Consider the following 21,897-nt stretch of genomic DNA (forward strand, 5'->3'; position numbering starts at 1 on the left):
CAGTTCACATACTGAGCATTGAAATCTACTTTCTATATGGCTTCCAACATAGGAGTAAATTTTTCCTTAAAAACTTTCTGCAATACACAGAGGTAAGTCCCTTCTTTGGGTGTGCAGGGAGGAGTGCCTGATTCCCTTTTGATGTTCTTTATTCCAAAATACTCACTGAATCCTGCTACTCATAAACCCACAAACAAAAGCTTGATGAACAAGTGTCTCCAAGTCTGGTCTGACAGGTAGATGCCTTCTAGGGGTAGGCTCTGATATCTTATTGTGAACATGGGGGTCTGCCTCGATCCAGACTTGTCCTCTGTGTTTTATCTGAATTCCATTGTTTTCTCATTTTTTTGCCATTCTTTTTACAGGTACATGTTTCTCTATCATTCAAGTTCTAAAACTCTTGACAAAAGTTACAGGAATGTTTGCCCTTTTAAAAAAACACAGGAAAGAACATGACTAGCTTTTCTCATTGCTGTCAAATGCTGTGTAGAAAAATGGAATTAAGTACGAGAAGAGAAAAATAAAATCTCCATCGAACATTTAGAAGTGACAATTACACAACCAGAGCCCATTAATTGGCTCACACTTCAAGGAGCAGCAAGCACAGCCCTCCAACCTCGCAGGGAGGGGCTCTGAGGAGGGCAGTTGGCCCATTACCCCAGCAGACTCCCAAGAAATGGTAACATTTCAACACAGGACCTATGCCACAGCCAAAAGCTGCAATCCCATCCTGGAAACTAAAACTTGACACTAACCAGGAACGTCTCATCAGCAGTCTCAATGGTGAAGTTATTTCCTCTCTTAAGACCTACTTTCTTTCTATTGCATCACATTAGTGACTCCAAGCCCTTGACACACAGCCCCTAAATCACACGGTTAGCAGTGCCCTCCTGGAACCAACCTGAGATTTTTGTTTTGTGAAGTGTCAGCCTAAGAAACAAAGCTGGTGGCAAGGAAGCTTTTTCAACTTTATCACTAAAAATGGCAAAGATGATGCAGGCAAGGTAAATAAAGAGTCTAGGTTTAAATGTCCCGTGTTTCAATCTTGCTACACTTTGGCAGAGTTTACTGAGGCTATAACTCTCCATCTTGAATTTATCCCGTTGTCTTCAACCACTGCAGCACTTAGAGGAAGAAACATGACTCCTGGTCCTGAGATTCCTACTGAATAAATAGCACCAGTTACAGAAACACACCCCAGAACAGAATGTTGGCCCTCCCCAGCACTGAATGACAGTACATTCAGCAAGGGGACATGCTGCTTGTCAGATAAGAATGCGGTCAGGCTGAAGTGCAGGGAGCAGAGCAGCTGTCCCCAGAGAGGCCTCGGCAGGTGGCACAGTCAATGTGCTCCTCAGGGAAGGCCCAGGGAAGAAACTGCTTCAAAGTTAGGATGCTACAGAAACTGCCTGACCCCAGGTGCTGATCCAAGCAGGCCTGACCCCACTGAGTGGGGAGACTCAAGTGGACAGGGACTTCTAAAGTACTGAGGAAAGACAGAAGGAAGTACTCTTGGAGAGCTGGGCTCTGAGAGGACCAAGGGGAGAAGCATAAGGAAAAGGGGGCTCAGGTGTCCTTTTCAGGGAAACACTTGTGCTTAGGGTAAGTGGCCTCAAGGTTCTGAAAGGCTAGTAGGATATTGCTATGTGCAGCACTTATTTAATTTCTTTAATTTATTGTTGACAGTGAATAAACCACACTACTCTGCCAGCATATGCTACTCAAATAATAGCAAGGATAAATCTCTACAAAACATTTATGGCTGTAGCTAGAAAAAATACTTTTAAAATAAAGATTTTTTTTTTAAATTTTAAGAGAAGTACATGTAAATTGATCAGAAACGTAGGGAACCAGAAATAATTCCCCTAACCCTAATATACAAAGTCAACCTTATTAGCGTTCTAGCATGTCTCCTTCTGGGTTTCTTCTTCCATAGTTTTTTTCCTACTTGTGGTAATATTTCTATAATTTTCAGTTCTGTTTTAAAAATCTTGAATGAGTAGTTTTAAGTTATTAAAGTGAAAGTGAAAGTGAAGTCTCTCAGTCGTGTCCGACTCTTTGCGACCCCGTGGACTGTAGCCCATCAGGCTTCTCTGTCCATGGGATTCTCCAGGCAAGAATACTGGAGTGGGTTGCCATTTCCTTCTCCAGGGGAATCTTCACAACCCAGGGATTGAACCCTGGTCTCCCGCACTGCAGGCAGACGCTTTAACCTCTGAGCCACCAGGGAAGCCCCAAATTATTAAAAACTCTTTTTTTTTATTTTTTTGGTTGCACCATGCAGGATCTTGGTTCCCTGAGTAGAGATCGAACCCAGGCCCTCAGCAGTGAGACTGCACAGTCCTAACCACTGGACCATCAGAAAATTCCCTAAAAACTCTTCACAACATCATTTTTAATGAACATTTAAGCTAAGGAAGAAAACTTATTCAAAAGGAAATATGGGTAGTATATCTGGTAGGCACAGATAGTTTATGAGAAAATGAGGCTAAACTCTAGAGATGCTAGGTAGTTTCAGATTAGGACGACAGAATTCTCAAGCAGAAAAAGAAAATTTTCAGTAATACCCAATTTCTATATCTAATCTTTTATATTTGCCAAAATGTTTGCCAAAGGCACAGTCTTAGATGATGGCCGAGATCACTAACATTTTGGCAGACACGATTATTAGTCAATGGGGCCGTGACAAAGGGAAGAAATGCTTAAAAAATGAATACAAATGAGGTCAATATGAAAGCAGCTCAAGCTTTGCAGGAAGCAAGAAGGCTGCATAAGATGAGAGAAGTGAAGCCAAGCACAAGCAAGGAAAGGAAAGGAATGGGGTCCCTGGGGAATATCAGCAGCCCATGTGGTAGAGCTTTTGGGAATTCAAGTTCAATACAGCTGACATTATAGGCATATTTACCTTGCTTCCTTCCTGGAAACCAATGAGGGGACATCAAAGAAATACAAAGGGAATACATTCATAATAGTGTTGCAAACTGAAAGGAAGGCTATTGGCAAATCAAGATTTTGTTGAATTTCTAGAAAATGGTAGGTGGATGAAATATTATTCATAAATCTGAGAGGAATTAGGCAGATTTCCATACAGCAGCCAACTGAGCAGGATGGAAGAAAAATGATTTACACTCGGCCATATATACCATTGTGAAATTTAAGACCTTCAGAGATGAAGAGAAGATCCTAAAGGTATCTATGGGGAAAAATAAATTACTATAAAGAATAAGAATATGATTATATCAGATTTTTCTCATCAGCAACATTAGATGCTCAGTTCAGTTCAGTTACTCCGTCATGTCCGACTCTTTGTGACCCCATGAATCGCAGCACGCCAGGCCTCCTTGTCCACCACCATCTCCCGGAGTTCACTCACACTCACGTCCATCAAGTCCATGATGCCATCCAGCCATCTCATCCTCGGTCGTCCCCTTCTCCTCCTGCCCCCAATCCCTCCCACCATCACAGTCTTTTCCAATGAGTCAACTCTTTGCGTGAGGTGGCCAAAATACTGGAGTTTCAGCTTCAGCATCATTCCTTCCAAATAAATCCGAGGGTTGATCTCCGTCAGAACGGACTGGTTGGATCTCCTTGCAGTCCAAGGGACCCCCAAGAGTCTTCTCCAACATCACAGTTCAAAAGCATCAATTTTTTGGCGCTCAGCTTTCTTCACAGTCTAACTCTCACATCCATACATGACCACTGGAAAAACCACAGCCTTGACTAGATGGACCTTTGTTGGCAAAGTAATGTCTCTGCTCTTCAATATGCTATCTAGGTTGGTCATAACTTTCCTTCCAAGGAGTAAGCGTCTTTTAATTTCATGGATGCAATCACCATCTGCAGTGATTTTGGAGCCCCCAAAAATAGTCTGACACTGTTTCCACTGTTTCCCCATCTATTTCCCATGAAGTGATGGGACCAGATGCCATGATTTAAGCTAGATGGCAATAAATTCAAGCTTTCAAATTTATGAAGGAATTGAACACTATACCCAGTCAAACTATGATTCAGGCATGCAAGTATTCTGAAAATTTGCTTTCCACATATCCTTTCTGAAAAAAGTACCTATAGATTTACTCTGTGTAGTGCTCATGAGGGAGCTTCTTAACTAAGACCCAATCAATTCATCAGTTCAGTTCAGTCGCTCAGTCGTGTCCGACTCTTTGTGACCCCATGAATCGTAGCACACCAGGCCTCCCTGTCCATCATCATCTCCCAGAGTTCACTCAAGACTCACGTCCATTGAGTTGGTGATGCCATCTAGCTATCTCATCCTCTGTCGTCCCCTTCTCCTCCTACCCCCAATCCCTCCCAGCATCAGAGTCTTTTCCAATGCGTCAACTCTTCGCATCAGGTGGCCAAAGTACTGGAGTTTCAGCTTTAGTATCATTCCTTCCAAAGAACACCCAGGGCTGATCTCCTTTAGAATGGACTGGTTGGATCTCCTTGCAGTCCAAGGGACTCTCAAGAGTCTTCTCCAACACCACAGTTCAAAAGCATCAATTCTTCGGTGCTCAGCCTTCTTCACAGTCCAACTCTCACATCCATACATGACCACAGGAAAAACCATAGCCTTGACTAGACGGACCTTTGTTGGCAAAGTAATGTCTCTGCTCTTCAATATGCTATCTAGGTTGGTCATAACTTTTCTTCCAAGGAGTAAGCGTCTTTTAATTTCATGGCTGCAATCACCATCTGCAGTGATTTTGGAGCCCCAAAAGATAAAGTCTGACACTGTTTCCACTGGTTCCCCATCTATTTCCCATGAAGTGATGGGACCAGATGCCACGATCTTTGTTTTCTGAATGTTGGGCTTTAAGCCAACTTTTTTGCTCTCCTCCTTCACTTTCATCAAGAGGCTTTTAGTTCCTCTTCACTTTCTGCCATAAGGGTGGTGTCATCTGCATATCTGAGGTTATTGATATTTCTCCGGGCAATCTTGATTTCAGCTTGTGCTTCTTCCAGCCCAGCGTTTCTCATGATGTACTCTGCATATAAGTCAAATAAGCAGGGTGACAATATACAGCCTTGATGCACTCCTTTTCCTATTTGGAACCAGTCTGTTGTTCCATGTCCAGTTCTAACTGTTGCTTCCTGACCTGCATACAGGTTTCTCAAGAGGCAGGTCAGGTGGTCTGGTATTCCCATCTCTTGAAGAATTTTCCACAGTTTATTTGTCTTCAAATTCACCCAGGAATAAGAACAGGAATTTTTTACTTAGGGTAGCCGCAGGCATTTCTCCTCAGGGGGAGTCCTTGCAGCAGTCCACACAACTGTACAAGAGCCATTCCTGCTGGCGTGCAGGTGACAGCTCAGATGAGCACATAAAACTTGTACTGAGCAAGAGTGAAGCCACTCTGGTCTAGAAGCCTCATATTTCAAAATGAAACGAATCTCTCTTGGAAAAGCTCCATAAACACAGAGCCCAGAACTTTCACAAGGGACACATCTAATCACAACTCATCACAGTCAGGAAACCCAAAGCTATGACTTCCAACCAGATATTTTAAAGTTCTCCCAGTTCAGTTCAGTTGCTCAGTCATGTCCGATTCTTTGCGACCCCGTGGACTGCAGCACACCAGGCCTCCCTGTCCATCACCAACTCCCGGAGCTTGCTCAAACTCATGTCCATTGAGTCAGTGATGCCATCCAACCATCTCATCCTCTGTTGTCTCCTTCTCTTCCCGCCTTCAATCTTTCCCGGAATCAGGGTCTTTTCCAATGAGTCAGTTCTTTGCATCAGGTGGCCTAAGTATTGAAGTTTCAGCTTCAATATCAGTCCTTTCAATGAATATTCAGGACTGATTTCCTTTAGGACAGACTGGTTGGATCTCCTTGCAGTCCAAGGGACTTTCAAGAGTCTTCAACACTATAGTTCAAAAGCATCAGTTCTTCGGCACTCAGCTTTCTTAACAGTCCAACTCTCACATCCATACATGACTATTGGAAAAACCATAGCTGGGAGTTCTCCCAGGCTAGAGGCAATTTACCAATCAATGGTGATTTTATTCATAAGCAATGCTGCCTGATAATACAGCCAACATTCCATTTCTCTCAGGTTTTCAGGGGAAGAGATCTAGAAAGGTAACTGGGCCAAAGGACAATATCTCCTATGAAGGATAAAGGGTCTTATTACTCCTTTACCTAAATTCTACAAAAAAGAAAAACAAATGATCACAGTTGTAGAGTAGGCCTCAGAAGCAGTCTGTTCAAAAATTAACTAATGATGGGAATGTAAATAGGTGCGGCCACTGTGGAAAACAGTACAGCAATGTCTTAAAAAGCTAAAAACAGAACTACCATGTGACCCAGCAATCTCATTCCTGGGTGCATATATATAAAAACAAAACCACTAATTTGAAAAGATGCATGCACCCCAATGTTCATAGCAGCATTATTTACTATTGCTAAGATACGGAAGCAGCCTGTGTCCACCAACAGACGAATAGAAAAAGAGGCCGTGTGTGTGTGTGTGTGTGTACACATATACAATATACTTGGTCATAAAAAAGAAAGAAATATTGCCATTTGCAACAGCACAGATAGTCTTGAGGATATTGTGCTAAATGAAATAAGTCAGACAAGGAAAGACAAATACTGTATGGTATCACTTACATGTGGAACCTAAAAAAATACAACAAACTAATAAAAGGGAGAAAAACAGATTCACAGACACAGAGAACTAGTCATGACAAGTGTGTGAGGAGGGGCAATATAGGGGTACTAAGAGGTACAAACCATCCTGCACAAGACAAGCTGTAAGGATATACACTGTACAATGCTGGGAGTACAGCCAATATTTTATAATTGCAAACGGAGCAAAACCTTTAAAAATTGGCAATCACTATGCTATATACCTGTAACTTACGTAATATTGTACATCAACTATACTTCAATTTAAAAACAGGAAAATAATGAAATAATGAACAAAAATATGCTTCAGAAGCTTCTGTAACAGGAAAAAGAAGCAATTAGGAACTCTAGGAAAACAAAAAGCAGGCTATCATAAAGCTACTTATTTATCATTTATGGAATAATTCTGGGCACTTGTAATAAAATTGAATCTGTGATTTGAACATAGTACAACTCTTCCAAGAGTGACACAAGTCTAGTGACATGGAACAGCATTTCTTTTCTTACAGAGCCAATGAATTACTAGGTTTATAGTGAACAATGTTTATATAATCATAATGTTACAGTGAGTTCTGAGTGGTTTTCCCTTTTCAGAATCAGTTTATAGCCAACACATGGAAGATTTAAATAGGTCAAAACCCAGAAAATATTACCATCAATCTCACAATTTCAATGAGGTGGGACAGTTAACTGATGGGAGAGACAGAGGGAAACACAGTCATGGTAATTTCTTCACTAAATAGTAGGGAGTCAAGAAATACTATCTACAATTGATGGATCAAAAACAGAGGTTTAACCATTTTGTCTAATTTTAAAAGAAGTAACAGTAGTGGGGTTCTCACTTCCAATATTCATTGGAAGGACTGACACTGAAGCTGAAGCTCCAAGACTTTGGCCACCTGATGCAAAGAGCTGACTCATTGGAAAAGATCCTAATCCTGGGAAAGATTGAGGGCAAGAGGAGAAGGGGATGACAGAGGATCAGATGGTTGGATGGCATCACTGACTCAATGGACATGAGTCTGAGTAAACTCAGGGAGATAGCGAAGGACAGGGGAGCCTGGTGTGGTGCAGTCCAAGGGGTCACAAAGAGTCAGACATGACTTAGTGACTAAACAGCAATGAAAGAACAAGAAAGAAAAGCATAATTAACAAAAAATGAGGAGTGGTTAAGTAGGCTAAATTCATTTTTTTATACCAAGGAGTCAGTGAATTAGCTAAACTAATAAGCAGAGATATAAAAGTATTACTTATAATTTAGAAGTTATAAAGACTAAAAAAAATAGTCAGAAGTAGCTACTGCTACAAATGAAACAAGATGGGAGAGTAAATATTTCTTCTTCACTTATATCTTTTTGTATAGTTGAAAGTAACTTTCCATGGGCAGGTTTTACATTTATAATAGAAAAATAAAACCTGATGTTAGTATTTTACTGTACTGACACAAATGTCAGTTCAGTTCAGTCGCTCAGTCGTGTCCAACTCTCTGCGACCCCATGAACTGCAGCACACCAGGCCTCCCTGTCCATCACCAACTCCCGGAGTTCACCCAAACCTTCGTCCATTGAGTTGGTGATGTCATCCAGCCATCTCATCCTCTGTCGTCCCCTTCTCCTCCTGCCCTCAATCTTTCCCAGCATCAGGGTCTTTTCAAATGAGTCATCTCTTCGCATCAGGTGGCCAAAGTATCATAGTTTCAGCTTCAATATTAGTCCTTCCAATGAACACCCAGGACTGATCTCCTTTAGGATGGACTGGTTGGATCTCCTTGCAATCCAAGGGACTCTCAAGAGTCTTCTCCAACACCACCGTTCAAAAGCATCAATTCTTCGGTGCTCAGCTTTCTTTATAGTCCAACTCTCACATCCATACATGACCACTGGAAAAGCCACAGCCTTGACTAGATGGACCTTTGTTGGCAAAGTAATGTCTCTGCTTTTTAATTTGCTTTTTAATATGCTGACACAAATTTAGGGTTCAGCAATTTAGAAGCCAATAGAGAAAAGGAATCAAAGATTAAAAAGTGGAATAAGGTTAAAAGGTACAGGAATACGTTATATGAAAAAAGAATAAAAAGTAATTTTATAAAATCAGCCAATACATTTATGAAAACATGGATAAACCTTGAGGGCATTATGCTAAGTGAAATAACTTAAACAGGGACAGACAAATATTTTATGACCTCACTTATATGTGAAATCTAAGAAAACAAACTCATAGAAACAGAACAGATTGATGGTTGCCAGTGACTGGGGGCTGAGGGAAATGGCTGAAGATAGTTGAACAGTACAAATGTCCAGTCATAAGATAAGTTCTGGGGGTGTAATGTACAGCATGATGACTATAGTGAACACTGCTGCATTGCATATTTGAAAGTCACTAAGAGAGATCTTAAAAGTTCTCACCACAAGAAATGAAATTGTAACTAGGGGAGGTGATACATGGTAATCTTATTGTGATGACAGTTTCACAACATATACATTGTGTTGTACATCCTAACCTTATACAGTGTTATATACCAAGTACATCTCAAAAAGCTGGGAAGAACTCCACAGCAGTCAATATGAAAACAGAATTACTGGGATTTCCCTGGTGGTCCAGTAGTGAAGACTCCACACTCTCAGTGCAGGGAGCCCGGGTTTGATCCTTGGTCAGGGAACTAGATTCTGCATGCCACAACTAAAGATCCCACAGCCCTCAACAAAGATGTGGAACAGCCAAAACAAAAACAAAACAAAAAAACCCACCAGAACTATCTATGATAAAAAATAAGCTTTTATCGTGAGAGTTCCAACTGTAGCAGAAAGGACACCAAAAAAAAAAAAGAAAAAAGAAACTATCCTACTCCAGGAGCAGGAACTTACAAGGAGACATCGGAGAATCTCATTCCCTAGTCTTTTTCAGAGGACAGCAAAAATCTGTCCCCTGATTCCCTGACTAGGCAGAATGCTATCATGAGGCAGGGCTATGATCTCTAAAGGTCCCATAGAATTTCATTTATGTTACTCACATACTTTATTTCACTGAAAAAAAAAAAAAGAAAAATCACCCAGGCTATAATTTTTGAAGCTAATAGGATCCTCTCTTGAGGACTGCTCTAGAGTACATTAGTTCAAAAGGAAAGGCTTTCTTCTTTTATCATCTGCATATCTGCTACTATATCCCTTAGGACCTTACTCAAAAACGGAAGGCACAACAGGCTCAGGTAACGTCTATAAACATGAAATCATAATCTTTGACTCCACTGATTCCTAGAGGGTTAACAGACACTTGCCTTCTTGCTATTACTCTTGTTCTTATATATTATTTACTTATTAGTCTTTAAAACACTTACTGCTATAGCATCTAAGTGCTAAAATACAAGGGAAAAAACATTAAAATTATTGAACTCCACCAACTAATGGAAACAAAAAATTAAAAGGAGGAAAAACAGATGCTCACGATTTAATGCAAGACTACTGGGAGCGGATCGAATGAGAGAGTCAAGGAAAACCATTTAAATAAATACAAAATCATTATGATATGTACCTTGTCAGTAGTCAACCAGTTCTTGTTGAAAACCCAACTGTATAACATCTTCAAAAGGGGGACACAAAAGAGATGAGGAATCCAATTTGTAACATATAAAATGACTGAAGAGATGGGTGACTGCGACCAGGGAGACGTGTAAAAGATGAGGAAGCAGAGCGCCTGGTCTGTGAGCTGTACACCCGGCAGCAACGACTCTGGAAAGAGAACACTGGTGGTGGTTCATGGGCCTTGAAGGCCTTTCTGGTGTACAAAAAGGGTTCTGGGAGCTTGGAAATAAATGAATCACTTCACTTTACAATTTTCCTCATCTAGCTTGGTTTAGCAATGCTTTGGGTTCCAGGTGAAAGAGATCTTCCTTTTCTCTTTTATAAAATTGGGACGATATCCCACACAAGGTGATTTATATTCAGGACAAAATAAGGTAAAACACATGCAGTGAAGAAATACTAGTTACTAAATAACTGTGAGTTTTCTTATGCTATCATGTGCTCCCCTGAGAAGCGGCTGCTCAGCCAGGAGCTGACTACTTTTCCCAGTCCTACTAGCATCTAGAGTAGCACCTGACCAGCTCTCCTTGATGAAATGGAAGTGGAAGTGATGTTCACCACACCCAGGTCAAGGCTTTCAGAGCCAGGGTTACCTTCTCTCTGTTCTTTCCCCATCTGCCGGCCAGAAGCAGATGATGCTGATGAGGCCTTCAGTGATGGCAGAACCACAAGAAGGAAGATACCTGGGTCCCTCAATCATCTGTGAAGAGTCACTTGACAGCCAGGAACACTCCTGACTGAGAAGTATACTGCTGTGTTAAGCTGCTGACATACTGAAACCACTATTTGTCACAGTAGCAAGTGTTACTCTAACCAGTACACGTGTTCTATATAATTAATATATAATAATGGTGCAAACAAGCCATCATTAATACTATTATAAAATCTTGAAAAGATGTTCAACATCATCAGCCATTAGGAAAATGCAAATCAAAACCTCAAGGAGATACCACCCCACTAGAATGGCTATGAACAAAAAACAGACAGTATCAAGCACTGGCAAGAATGTGGAAAAACTGAACCTTGATACGCTGCTGGCAGAAATGCAAAATGGTGCAGCTTTTGTGGAAAAGGTTGGCAGTTCCTCAAAATCTTAAACACAGAATTACTATAAGATCCAACAATTCTACTTGTAGGTATATTCATAAGACAGCTGAAAACACATGTTCACACCAATACTTGTACAGGAATGTTCATAGCAGCAATATTCATAATAGCCAAAAATCAGAAAAATTCAAATGTTCACCAATTGATAAATGGATAAACAAAATGTGTTAATTATATATTCCCATGTTATGGAATACTATTCAGTCATAAAAAGGAATGAAGTACTGACACATACTATAACATGAGTGAAACCTGAAACATCATACTAAGTGAGAGAAGCCTGGAACAAAAGGTCACATACTATATGACTCCATTTATATGAAATGTCCAGAATATACAGATCCATAGTGACAGAAAAGTACTGGGGCTGCGGGAGGTGGAGGGAAATGGGGTGACTGCTAGTGGGAGGAGGTTTCTTTTTTGGGGTGATGAAAGTGTTTTGGAACATTAGACAGTCATAGTGATGATGGCACAACCCTGAACACATGGAAAACCACTGAAATGCACAATTTTAAAGGGTGAATTCTATGGTATGTGAATCATATTGCAATTAAAATAAAAAAGAAGAAATATCAGCTGCTGGCTTTATCTTGCCTCCAAGAGCACTGGTCTCCACACAAAAAGGCACTGCGTTCTTTTCAGGTAATGACTGGGAAAAGGTATGAGGGAACCTTCTAGGATGCTGCAAATATGCTAATCTCCATCTGAGTAGTAGTTACATTTACATGGTTCTAGGCTGGTCAGAACTCAGAACCCTTCCGCCCGGCATCCCCACAACCAGGTAAGGTCAGACAGAGCCCAGATGCCATACCCATTGTCTGTTTCCCACGGAGACCTAAGGTACAAACTTTCCTTAGTTTAGGCAACAGTGTAACTAACATCGAGATGAGATAAATATTTAAAGGTAACCCTGAGAAAGACATGAGGGTGGGGAAGAGGTGAGAGTCCCAGAATCCTACTTAATTGTATGAAGCATCAGCAAAAATCTCTAAGGAAGAAAAAAGTCCCAAAGGGCTAGTGTGGGATGTGGGGGAGGAACTGAGAGAGAACTGCATGTGGAAAGTATCTTTCTTGTCCCTGCTTAGGTACGTGTCATTTTAAAAAGTCAAGTTCAAACCACAAAATAAGGACCACTTCTTTGGTCATATAAATTTTCATACAAGTATTTAAGAGTCAAAACTGAAGTAAAGGATCTTTAGAATGCTTTCACCTCCAAGCAAGAATATAATTTGATGATTCCAGATCTGACTTTTCATTGGAACTTTCTGAGTCTAGTGGAAAGACTGTCCTTTAAAGTAGCATATATTCCTGAAAGACTGGCACTTACTTGCAGGAAACTTTGGTTCTGTCGGCCACCATGGTCCACTGCTGCTGGTTGGTGGAAACCTCGACATAGTAGCTGTAGCTCCGGTCGTCACAGTCCCACAGCAATAACCTGAGCAGAGGAAGACACAAGAAGGTGGTCAGCACTCTGCCTGGCTCTTTCCTTAGGCTGTAGGCATGAGGGGATTCATGTCTTCTCTGTCCTAATTGGTCTCTCCTGCCCCACACACTTTCAGGACCAAGGAAAGAAAGTGAATCCCCAACAAAAGTATGATGAAAGGCAGAGTCAGTCTGCAGGGAGAGGCTTGTTTCTTTAGGTATTTATTTCACAAGGCACCCAACCAGGCAGCCTCTGTCCCCCATGTGGCAAAGATCTTCACATGAGCTGATCAGGGAGACTTCCCCAAATCCTCCTTCGTGCTTCTTTCAGCCCTCACCTCCAGTTGTCTGGGCTGAACAAAGGCAACATTCTTGAGACCACTGTTTATGGGGAAACCTGTGCTTTCTAATGGGTATTCTAAGTAGTACTTACTAGCATGTCCCAATGACTTTAATTATGTTTCAGATTCCTTCACATTTCAGACTTCCTGCATAGCTTTGGTAAGATTACCTGATTGGGAGATACAGGCAAACATATGTTCATCAGGAAATCTTTGTTTCTTAAAGATTATGTTGGTCCTGTTCCTATACCCCTTCTTGGCTCAGATAAGAACCAAAAGCATTGACTATGTGATCCCATTTACCAGAAGCTCAAAAGAAACAAGATATATCTACAATGACAAGAGTCAGAACGGTAGCTACCTCTTGGGGAAGGAATGACTGTGAATGGGTGAAGGAGCCTTCTAAGATACTGAAAATGGGATAATTTTGATCTAGTGATAGCTACATGGGTATATACACATGCAAATATTCATATTCATCAAGCTATTTATAAAAGTTTTGTGTAATATATGTGTGTTATTCCTCAGTTTAAAACAACAGAATAAAAAAGACTCTAAATAGTATAATATGCATTAGAGTGCAGTCCAGCATTTTGTCTCCGACAGTGCGGCTCTGGTGAGAGACCACTGTTTTCTATCATTTCAGCCTCAGAAGTCCTTCCCATACAAGATACCTATCTTACTGTTTTACAGCTGGGCATGCACACTTGTCTCCTCCACTAGCTAGAACAGAGTGAGCTCCCTAAACACAGCGTCTATGTCTTACTAGTTTTCCACACTCAGGACCTGGCATAGCATCTCACACAGTGCCTGCACTCCATGAATATCTGCTGGGCAAATACATTATTTGCAACAACTACAACAATGATCATTATCATTATAATGGTACATTTCTTTAATGCTTACTGTGTACCAGGCCCTATAGTAAATGTTTTACATAACATTATATCCTTGCAAAAATCCTCTTAGCAAGCATTATTGTTCTCATCAAATGATATATAGTGAAAGTGAGGCTTAAAAGCTGATAGGGAATTTGTCCGAACTCAGTGATGGTTCCAACCTGGTGTCCTAACAAAAGCCCTCTTCTGTAGTCTGTCAAATGTTTTCTTCACTCCGAGTTTATGTATGTGGGGCATAACTGGCAACTTACAGCCTATCACTCTACAAAGGCAGTCTGTAGTGCTTCCTCTTAATCCTGCAATTCCCATCCATGCAAGTCCTCTGCAGGAGGTCAGGGTCACCTTTGGTGCCACCTGTAAAGCTATTACTGAAGATGAGAAGTGCCGCTGTGTTCCCCTTTCCTCTTACCCTCTGTTCCTTGCTTTCAGTTGTGATTTTGTTTGCTATCAGTGATGAAATCCATATTATTTAACATGATAGAATCCATCTTTTAAGTAGAGAAAACTGTTAAAAGATTTTGGAAAGCATAAACAGATGTGTAATACTGTAAATACTACCGATTCTCTTGAGCTCATCTGAGTTATTTAATCTCTCAAAGTAGTCTGAATCAATCAGACTGGAATCTACCCTCTTGTTTTTAGGGTCCAATAATTTTACTTGTAGATTAAACCAGCATGCTTGATAAGAAAGTGAATCATTTCTCTCATTAGTCATTTCCTCAAATATTACTCTAGTGTCTCAGTACTTTTATGCAGTTAGTCTGTGTTATTATAATTTATATTGAGTAACTTTTAAAAATGTACTTTTTGCTTCTATGTTTGTCTGCTCTCAGATGAATATGAACCTATTAGAAAGATGGTTGATCTCTCTCTTTAAAAAAAAATTCTACTCCAAACATGTGGGCTCTGTTTATATAGCATATGTTCCATATATGTTCTGGGCTGAAATCATTCATAACTCTGCCAGAGTAGATTAAAACCAGGGGGGGAAAACCTTCAAAATAATTAACATTCACTTTATTTAACAGCCCTGGTCACAGGCTTTTTGAGAGATGCTGTTGAGGCTGCTTTCCCAATGGAATTTTGGTTATTTACGGAGAGCTAGGCTTAACATAATCCATATCCTTCTGGATAATCATGAGTTAGTGTTTCTACCAGTACATCCAAATGAAAATAATCAGTCCCTTTTGGGTTAGACTCTAACTATCTTGAACTATTTCACAGAAAAAGATTGCCCCAAGGATATAGGATACAGACAAGATAAAAGGAAAACTAATTATATGTAAGTTTCATAAATGCTCTAGCAGAGATTCTTAAAGTAATAGCAGATTAAAAGAATTTTAAAGTTGTGCATATTGTGTCTTACAGTAACTTATTCTATGAAAGTGAAAGTGAAAGTCGTTCGGTTGTGTACGTGTATTCCATGGACAATACAGTCCATGGGATTCTCCAGGCCAGAATACTGGAGTAGGCAGCCTTTCCTTTCTCCAGGGGATCTTTCCAACCCAGGGATTGAACCCAGGTTTCCCACATTGCAGGCAGATTCTTTACAAGCTGAGCCACAAGGAAAGCCCAAGAATACTGGAGTGGTAACCCTTACCTTCTCCAGGGGAACTTCCTAACCCAGGGATCGAACCCAGGTCTCCCACATTGCAGGCGGATTCTTTACCAGCTGAGCCACGATGGAAGTCTTCCTATTTCTTTCAATGTAACATGAAGATCACCCATAATTCCAGTAATTTTGTAAACACACTCATGGTAAAAATGGCTTCTTTGCTTAATGATCTATTATGAATATTCTTTTTTACTAACTTTTTTTGGGTATCATCAAATATTTCCGCTCATCTTATGTACTGATTTCATAGAATTTTACTGTATGGATGCCCCAGAATTTATCTAAATAGTTCTCTTATTGTTGGACATTTAGGTAGTTGACAATATTGTACTGTTATGAAACCTCTGTGATGAACATTCTTAAGCTAGATCTATGATTATTGTCTTTGAAAGTTGCTATAAGTAAAACTCCTGCAACAGGGTTTAATAGACCTTGACATGTATTATAAAATAGCTGGATACCTGTCCTCTCGCCCCCAATGACAGGCTGTACCAATTTATACTCATACTACCAGCAGTGTATAAAAATGCTTTGCTTCCGTACATCATCACCAATATTGTGTATTATCTTTTAAAATACTGCCAATTTGATAGATGAAATATATTTCATTACTTTAATGTGCAGCTTTTTACTTATCACTGAACTTGAACATTTTTACCCATTTTCTACTTATATTTATTCATTTGTTAATGACTTACAAGATGCCCTTTATATTTAAAGGATATTAATCCAGTGCCTATCACAGTTTGGATGCTGATGATATTAATTTTTATTAGCCTACTCTATCGATCTTTACCTCAATAATCTCTCCTGGCCTAAATTCTTTTTTCTGAACAGCAGCCAAGTGCACATACTGGTTGAGACATCTCCTCACTAGTCCTCTATTAAGAGTCCCTGGAGGCTAAAAATGTGGGGTCAGGGTGGAATAGGGACATTGATGGATCTTAGGTTGTCTTCACCTACACTTAGGAGTTTTAAAGAGAGATTCTTCTTTTTTTAACTAAATGAAAACATTCTTTAAATTCTATGGGTCTATCTGCTCAGTCGCCTCCAACTCTTTGTGACCCATGGACTGTAGCCCACCAGGTGCCTCTGTCCATGGAATTTTCCAGGCAAGAATACTGGAGTGGGTTGCCATTTCCTTCTCCAGGGCATCTTCCCAATCTAGGGATCAAATCCGTGTCTCCTGCATTGGCAAGCAGATTCTTTACCACTGAGCTACCTGGAAAGCCTCTTAAATTCTATAGCGCTCTACAATTTTCATATAATCCCAAAATAACCCTTTAAAAAATCCTCTCCCCCTATATTGTCCCTCCCTTTCCCCATTCTCCCACTGGCAGCCACAAGTTTGTTCTCGATATAAGAGGTATTTATTTTATGTGCCCAGATGCATATTTGCTTAGAAGGTAGGCTTAGCCAGGAATGAAAACCCTTCTGTTGATTCAACTAAGGGCGGGTGGCGGGGGGAGAAGCAAGCATAGCTTAAAGACTCTAAAGGAAAAATTGGCTCCATTTCTCTTTTTTTTTTTTCCCCATGGAGAGAAATTTTAGTTCTAATAAGGCACAATGGTAAAGCCCACCAACTCCCTTCACTTCTTTCCCTGCCAGCAAAGTCTGTTCCTGTATCTTTGCACCTGCAACAACACAGCAATATTTCCGATTTGTAATCTGCCAGATAAGGTCTGCCAGGTGAGCTGGCCCAGGACAGACACACTCCCTCTGACTCTAATTGAGAGCAGATCCTTAAACATACCCCCGACATCTGCATGCCCCCGCCCATACATCAGAAGCCATTCTCAAAAGGAGCTGCATAAAGGCAGCTGCTGGCCAAGATCTATCGATGCAGATCGAGTTTGTGTTTAAGTTGTGGCCACAAACCCCTCTACCTAATGAGCACAGCATGAAATGCCTGGTGATATTAAATGTTGTCTCCTCTGTCTTCCTTATTCTCATTGTGGAATTTCCCTGAAAAACAGTAAGTGCTGGGCATTTTTAAAAAATTGATTAACAGATGTGATTTCGCTTACGTCTTCCATAAATGCTCTGGCTGGCTGCATACCATTGATTACTGGGGGTCAGTTTACAGCAACTAATTGCTCTCCTTGCTAGTGTTTTGATACGAAATTCAATAGCGAATATGTTTTCAAAACTCTTGTCTTCGCGGCTTGAGTCAGAAGTGACTTGAGGCAAACCCAGTGGACTGAGTTTTCCCTTCTTTAAAATAATTGCTCTCTCATCAGTCTGTGAATAAAGTTTCCAAATTATAGCATTCTAATTGGAAAGTCTGCATTATGCATGCGATGACAGACTATGTTGTGCTGAGCGGCACTTTTTTCATCCCTTTCTCAAGGGATTAATTCTGTGCCAGATTGTGAACAATGGCTGAGGTTTAACAGTGGAGATCAACAGCTTCTCCACTGAAATGATCTTTTGGATCAGCAGCAAGTATCTGTTTTGCCTCCTTCTAGCTGTCCATCATTTGTGGGAGACTCCACTGGAAGGCCAGGGGTCAAGTCAGTTGTTCTTGCCGAGTTTTCCCATTTGGGTGAAAACAGACAACTAAGGAAAGATCAACTGCCATGGTATTAGCCATATAACAATAATTTATCATCAGATCCATTTCCAGTCTCTCAGACAAAATGAAAGGTACTTCTGACCTCAAAAATTTGTACAGACTATTCTTTGTTAAAATCTTCAGAAATGAAGTTCTTCAGAAATAACTGTCTTCCATTAACAATTCAACAAATATTTACTGAGTATTGACTAAGTGACACTAGGCAAGTCACTTAACTTGTACTTCAGTTTCATCCCTTGTAAAATGAAAGGTCTACATCGGATGGTTTCTAAGGGCTCTTCCAGTTCTAACATTCTGCAATTTTTTGTAAGTCTATGCAGAACAGGGTTTGGGTTTTTTTTTTTTTTTTTTTTGCATACCTATCCATTACATAGTAACTCTTCTTTTTTAAAAGAAATTTTATTTATTTATTGGCCATGCCATGTGGGATGTAGGATCTTAGTTCCCTGACCAAGGACTGAACCTGTCCTCCTTGTAATGGAAGTGCGGAGTCTTAAACAATGGACAGCCAGGGAAGTCCCAGTAACTCCCCTCTTTGAGAACAGATTCTGGCCCAACCTTAAGGTATATGTAGTGGGTTCCTGAGCTCTGTAGACACAGCTGTTACAGGAAGGCATCTGACCCTTGCTGAGCCAATCAGATTTCATACAAAAAATTTACAATTATGTAAGATTTTACCATAATTGGTGCTGTTCATTTAAAATGATGATAAAAATGCAGACATTCTGGAGGGACCCTCTTTCATCAGAAGCTCAAAGAAGTAAAGAAAGTCATCTGCAGTGAGAAGCAAACAAGATGGTATGGCCCAGGAAGGGTTGTCTGGCTTCCTTGCAGGATGACCAACATCTGATTTTAGTCCCCAGTGCCCCAGTGGGGGCCACTGGAGTTCCTGCCCTAGTGTTCCATGAGAAATTTCCCAATCACTTTAATAAACTCACCATTTAAGGCTTAAGCCATCTTCATCTGGTTTCTGTAACTTGGAAACAAAAGGGCCTAAGATAAGCTCCTAGCAGAGTGCACGAGGCAGAAACGAGACATTCTGATGATGAGGATGACAATGACAACATGATGGCTATGGGACCAGAGAGATGACGAGGTGAAGAACTGGGATGGTGAGGAGGCTCACTCTGGACAGGAACCTTTTTATTGAAACATGAAAGCAGAGCCTCTGTTGAAGCCAAGAGTGGGAGGGCTGCAGTGTGGGAGAAAAGGCAGAACGGGCTTCAGAATAGGTTCCATGAGGCCTGCCATGCTGCAGGGAGTGGCCTTGCAAGGACGGACCAGTCAGTGTGGTTTATAACTCTCTCCAGCAGTGGCACTGAGAGGGCAGGAGGGGAGAAAGCAGGGGTGTCAGTGACAAGGAAGAGAGTGCAGGATCAGGGCAGTGAAGTGCAGTGCGAGTGTTTGCCACTTGAGGCTGCTGAGGAGTTACCTGGAGTCAGAGGGGGCTGACCACCTGCCAGAATAGAGGGAGGCGGAGGAGAGCTCATGAAGGGCTTCCCTGGTGGCTCAGACAGTGAAGAATCACCTGCAATGCAAGAGACCCTGGTTCGATCACGAAGCAGGAGAGATGTGACGGACACAAGGGTAAAGGAGAGAGGTGTGGTGGAGTTCTTGTCACAAGAGACAATTTCATTCAGTGCTTTCTGTCGCTCTTCTGAATGACGAGCAGAAAGACAAACATCATGTTTGAGGCTCTGTTATAAGCTCTACTACTGAGAGGCAGGAGAGGGCCTGTCACAGCTGCCAGAAGGAATGAGTACAGCTTCAGAGGAACAACTTTGCTGGTGAGAAACTGGGATTTTTCCCCAAGATGAGAGGGCTCCTATTGCCAGCTGTCAGAAAGTTCAATTGTGCAGATTCTTCCTCAGGTGAGGAGCAAGGTCAAGCTGAGAAGAGCTGCCAGCTGGCTGCAGGGCCAACATGAGATTACCAGCAGGAGCCTGGAGCCAAGAGCCAGTGCCCTACCAAAGCACGTGGAGCAGACCAGGTAGCTGTCCTGCAGATTCAGACACGGAAACTCCCAGGGAGGAACCACCACGGGTGCCCGCCTCTATGTGGGCCACAACCTCGCAGGGCCAAGAGGGCATGAGAAGAAAATGCAGACTGCTCGCCAGATGGAAGGGGAACTTGGGAAATACCCTAGTCAGAGGACATCAGAGCGTGCACGTACTGTCTGACATTGTTTAGTCTCTCATACGTCTTAAGAGGGTGAGTTCTCTAAGAGAGGAAGAAATCATGACACTGGCTCATAAACTCATCTTGCAGTTGATGTGGGAAAAGGTAAGCATAAGCCCTTGGCTGTCTGGTATGGCAGCTTCTGTGTTTAGTCACTGAAGCTCCAGGGTGAGGAAAGGTGAGGAGACACATATATACTCGGGCTCCACCGTGTAAGTTAGTTCACTGAGAAAGGGGGAAATAAAAGGAGGGGCCTTCCTCTCATTAAATGCTATATCCTCTTCAGTATAACCCAGGGAAGTGATCTGAAATGCAGAATACACCTGCAGGATACAGCTAGACGGAAAGCTGGATGGGCCACAACTTTGAGACAATGCAAAACTACCAATTGTTAACAGCTAATTTAGACCATCATTTCACTCCTTGGAGGGATTACATTTTTAATTTCAAGTTTTAGGTGATGACATAAAAGATAACAGCAAACTACCAGACAGTATGGCTGCAGCTGCAACATTTAATAAATACTGAGTGTGGGACGAATGGTGAACAGCTAATCATAATCTCACCTCACATTCACACAGATCTCAATGGCTTCAAAATGTTTTTGCATATATTATCACATTTTGGGGAAAAAAACAATTTATAATCAGCACATTTCCTGCTTTCAATGCAAATCTATTTTTCTAACTTACTTGGTTAATTTTTTTTAACATGGGCTAAATACTGCCCAAGCAATCTTTTACAGATTATTCAATCACTTGGCAAACCCTTTATTAATAAGAAAGTTTTAGCCAAGGCTTAGATTTCATCCTACACAGTCCAATTTGATGCAAATTCTTTCACTGTATGCTTTCGATGTGGATATATGAGAAAATTTTTTCCAGGCCAAACAGCCCTAGAGAAGAAAAGCTGTTTTCTTCTATTTTCTAAGGTGACTCTATTCAATATAGCCCCCTTTCTTAAGCAAGATGCTGGCATCAAAAATACTGGGAACCATTTCAAATGGTTTTGTTATATTTTAAAAGGTGAAGCCTCATTATGTTGCAGAGCTTTTCAAGCAGTGACATGCTAAGCAGATACGCGGCCTTTACAGATCTTTCCCTATGTTTAAATTTGGCATCATCAATTCCCCTCTCTGCAGCAAGGCCAGCTGTCTTGATCTCAGCAGCATCCTCATCATGACGTATAGACACAGTCAGTGAGATTGGCCCAATCTGGCTCACCAGCAGGATCCAAAAAGGATGTGGGAGAGGTAGAAATGGAGAGGTCCTGTCCTGACCACAGGGCTTAGCTCCCTAGGGATCAAGCCCAGCTCCATTTCAGCTCCATTTGCCATGAGGGGCTGCTGGGATTTCAAAAGACAAGAATCAGTTTCTTCCCTTAACAGCTAAAGGCAGTATGCACTTGTGTGAGCTTTTCTTTCCCTACCCGCCCTTCTATGAAATTACTAGGAGGGTGAGAAGGGACAGGTATCTTAAATTAGAGCTCCAAGCTCACTAATCTACCAGCTGAGTTGTAGGGGATTTTCCTTCTTGGATCTTTACTTACA

At 41.2% G+C, this 21,897-nt stretch overlaps 1 protein-coding gene across 2 annotated transcripts in view; it reads right to left on the bottom strand.

Annotated features, from left to right (window-relative positions):
- The window catches only part of BTBD9 (BTB domain containing 9), a 369,881-nt gene that overhangs the window by 60,854 nt on the left and 287,130 nt on the right, over nt 1–21,897 (bottom strand). For both annotated transcript variants that reach the window (XM_068960690.1, XM_068960691.1), the window contains one exon: nt 12,646–12,753. In XM_068960690.1, coding sequence (XP_068816791.1) covers nt 12,646–12,753 — 108 coding nt within the window. The remainder of the gene's footprint in view (nt 1–12,645; nt 12,754–21,897) is intronic.

This window comes from Capricornis sumatraensis, chromosome 22 (assembly GCF_032405125.1).
Source record: "Capricornis sumatraensis isolate serow.1 chromosome 22, serow.2, whole genome shotgun sequence".
NCBI lineage: Eukaryota > Metazoa > Chordata > Mammalia > Artiodactyla > Bovidae > Capricornis > Capricornis sumatraensis.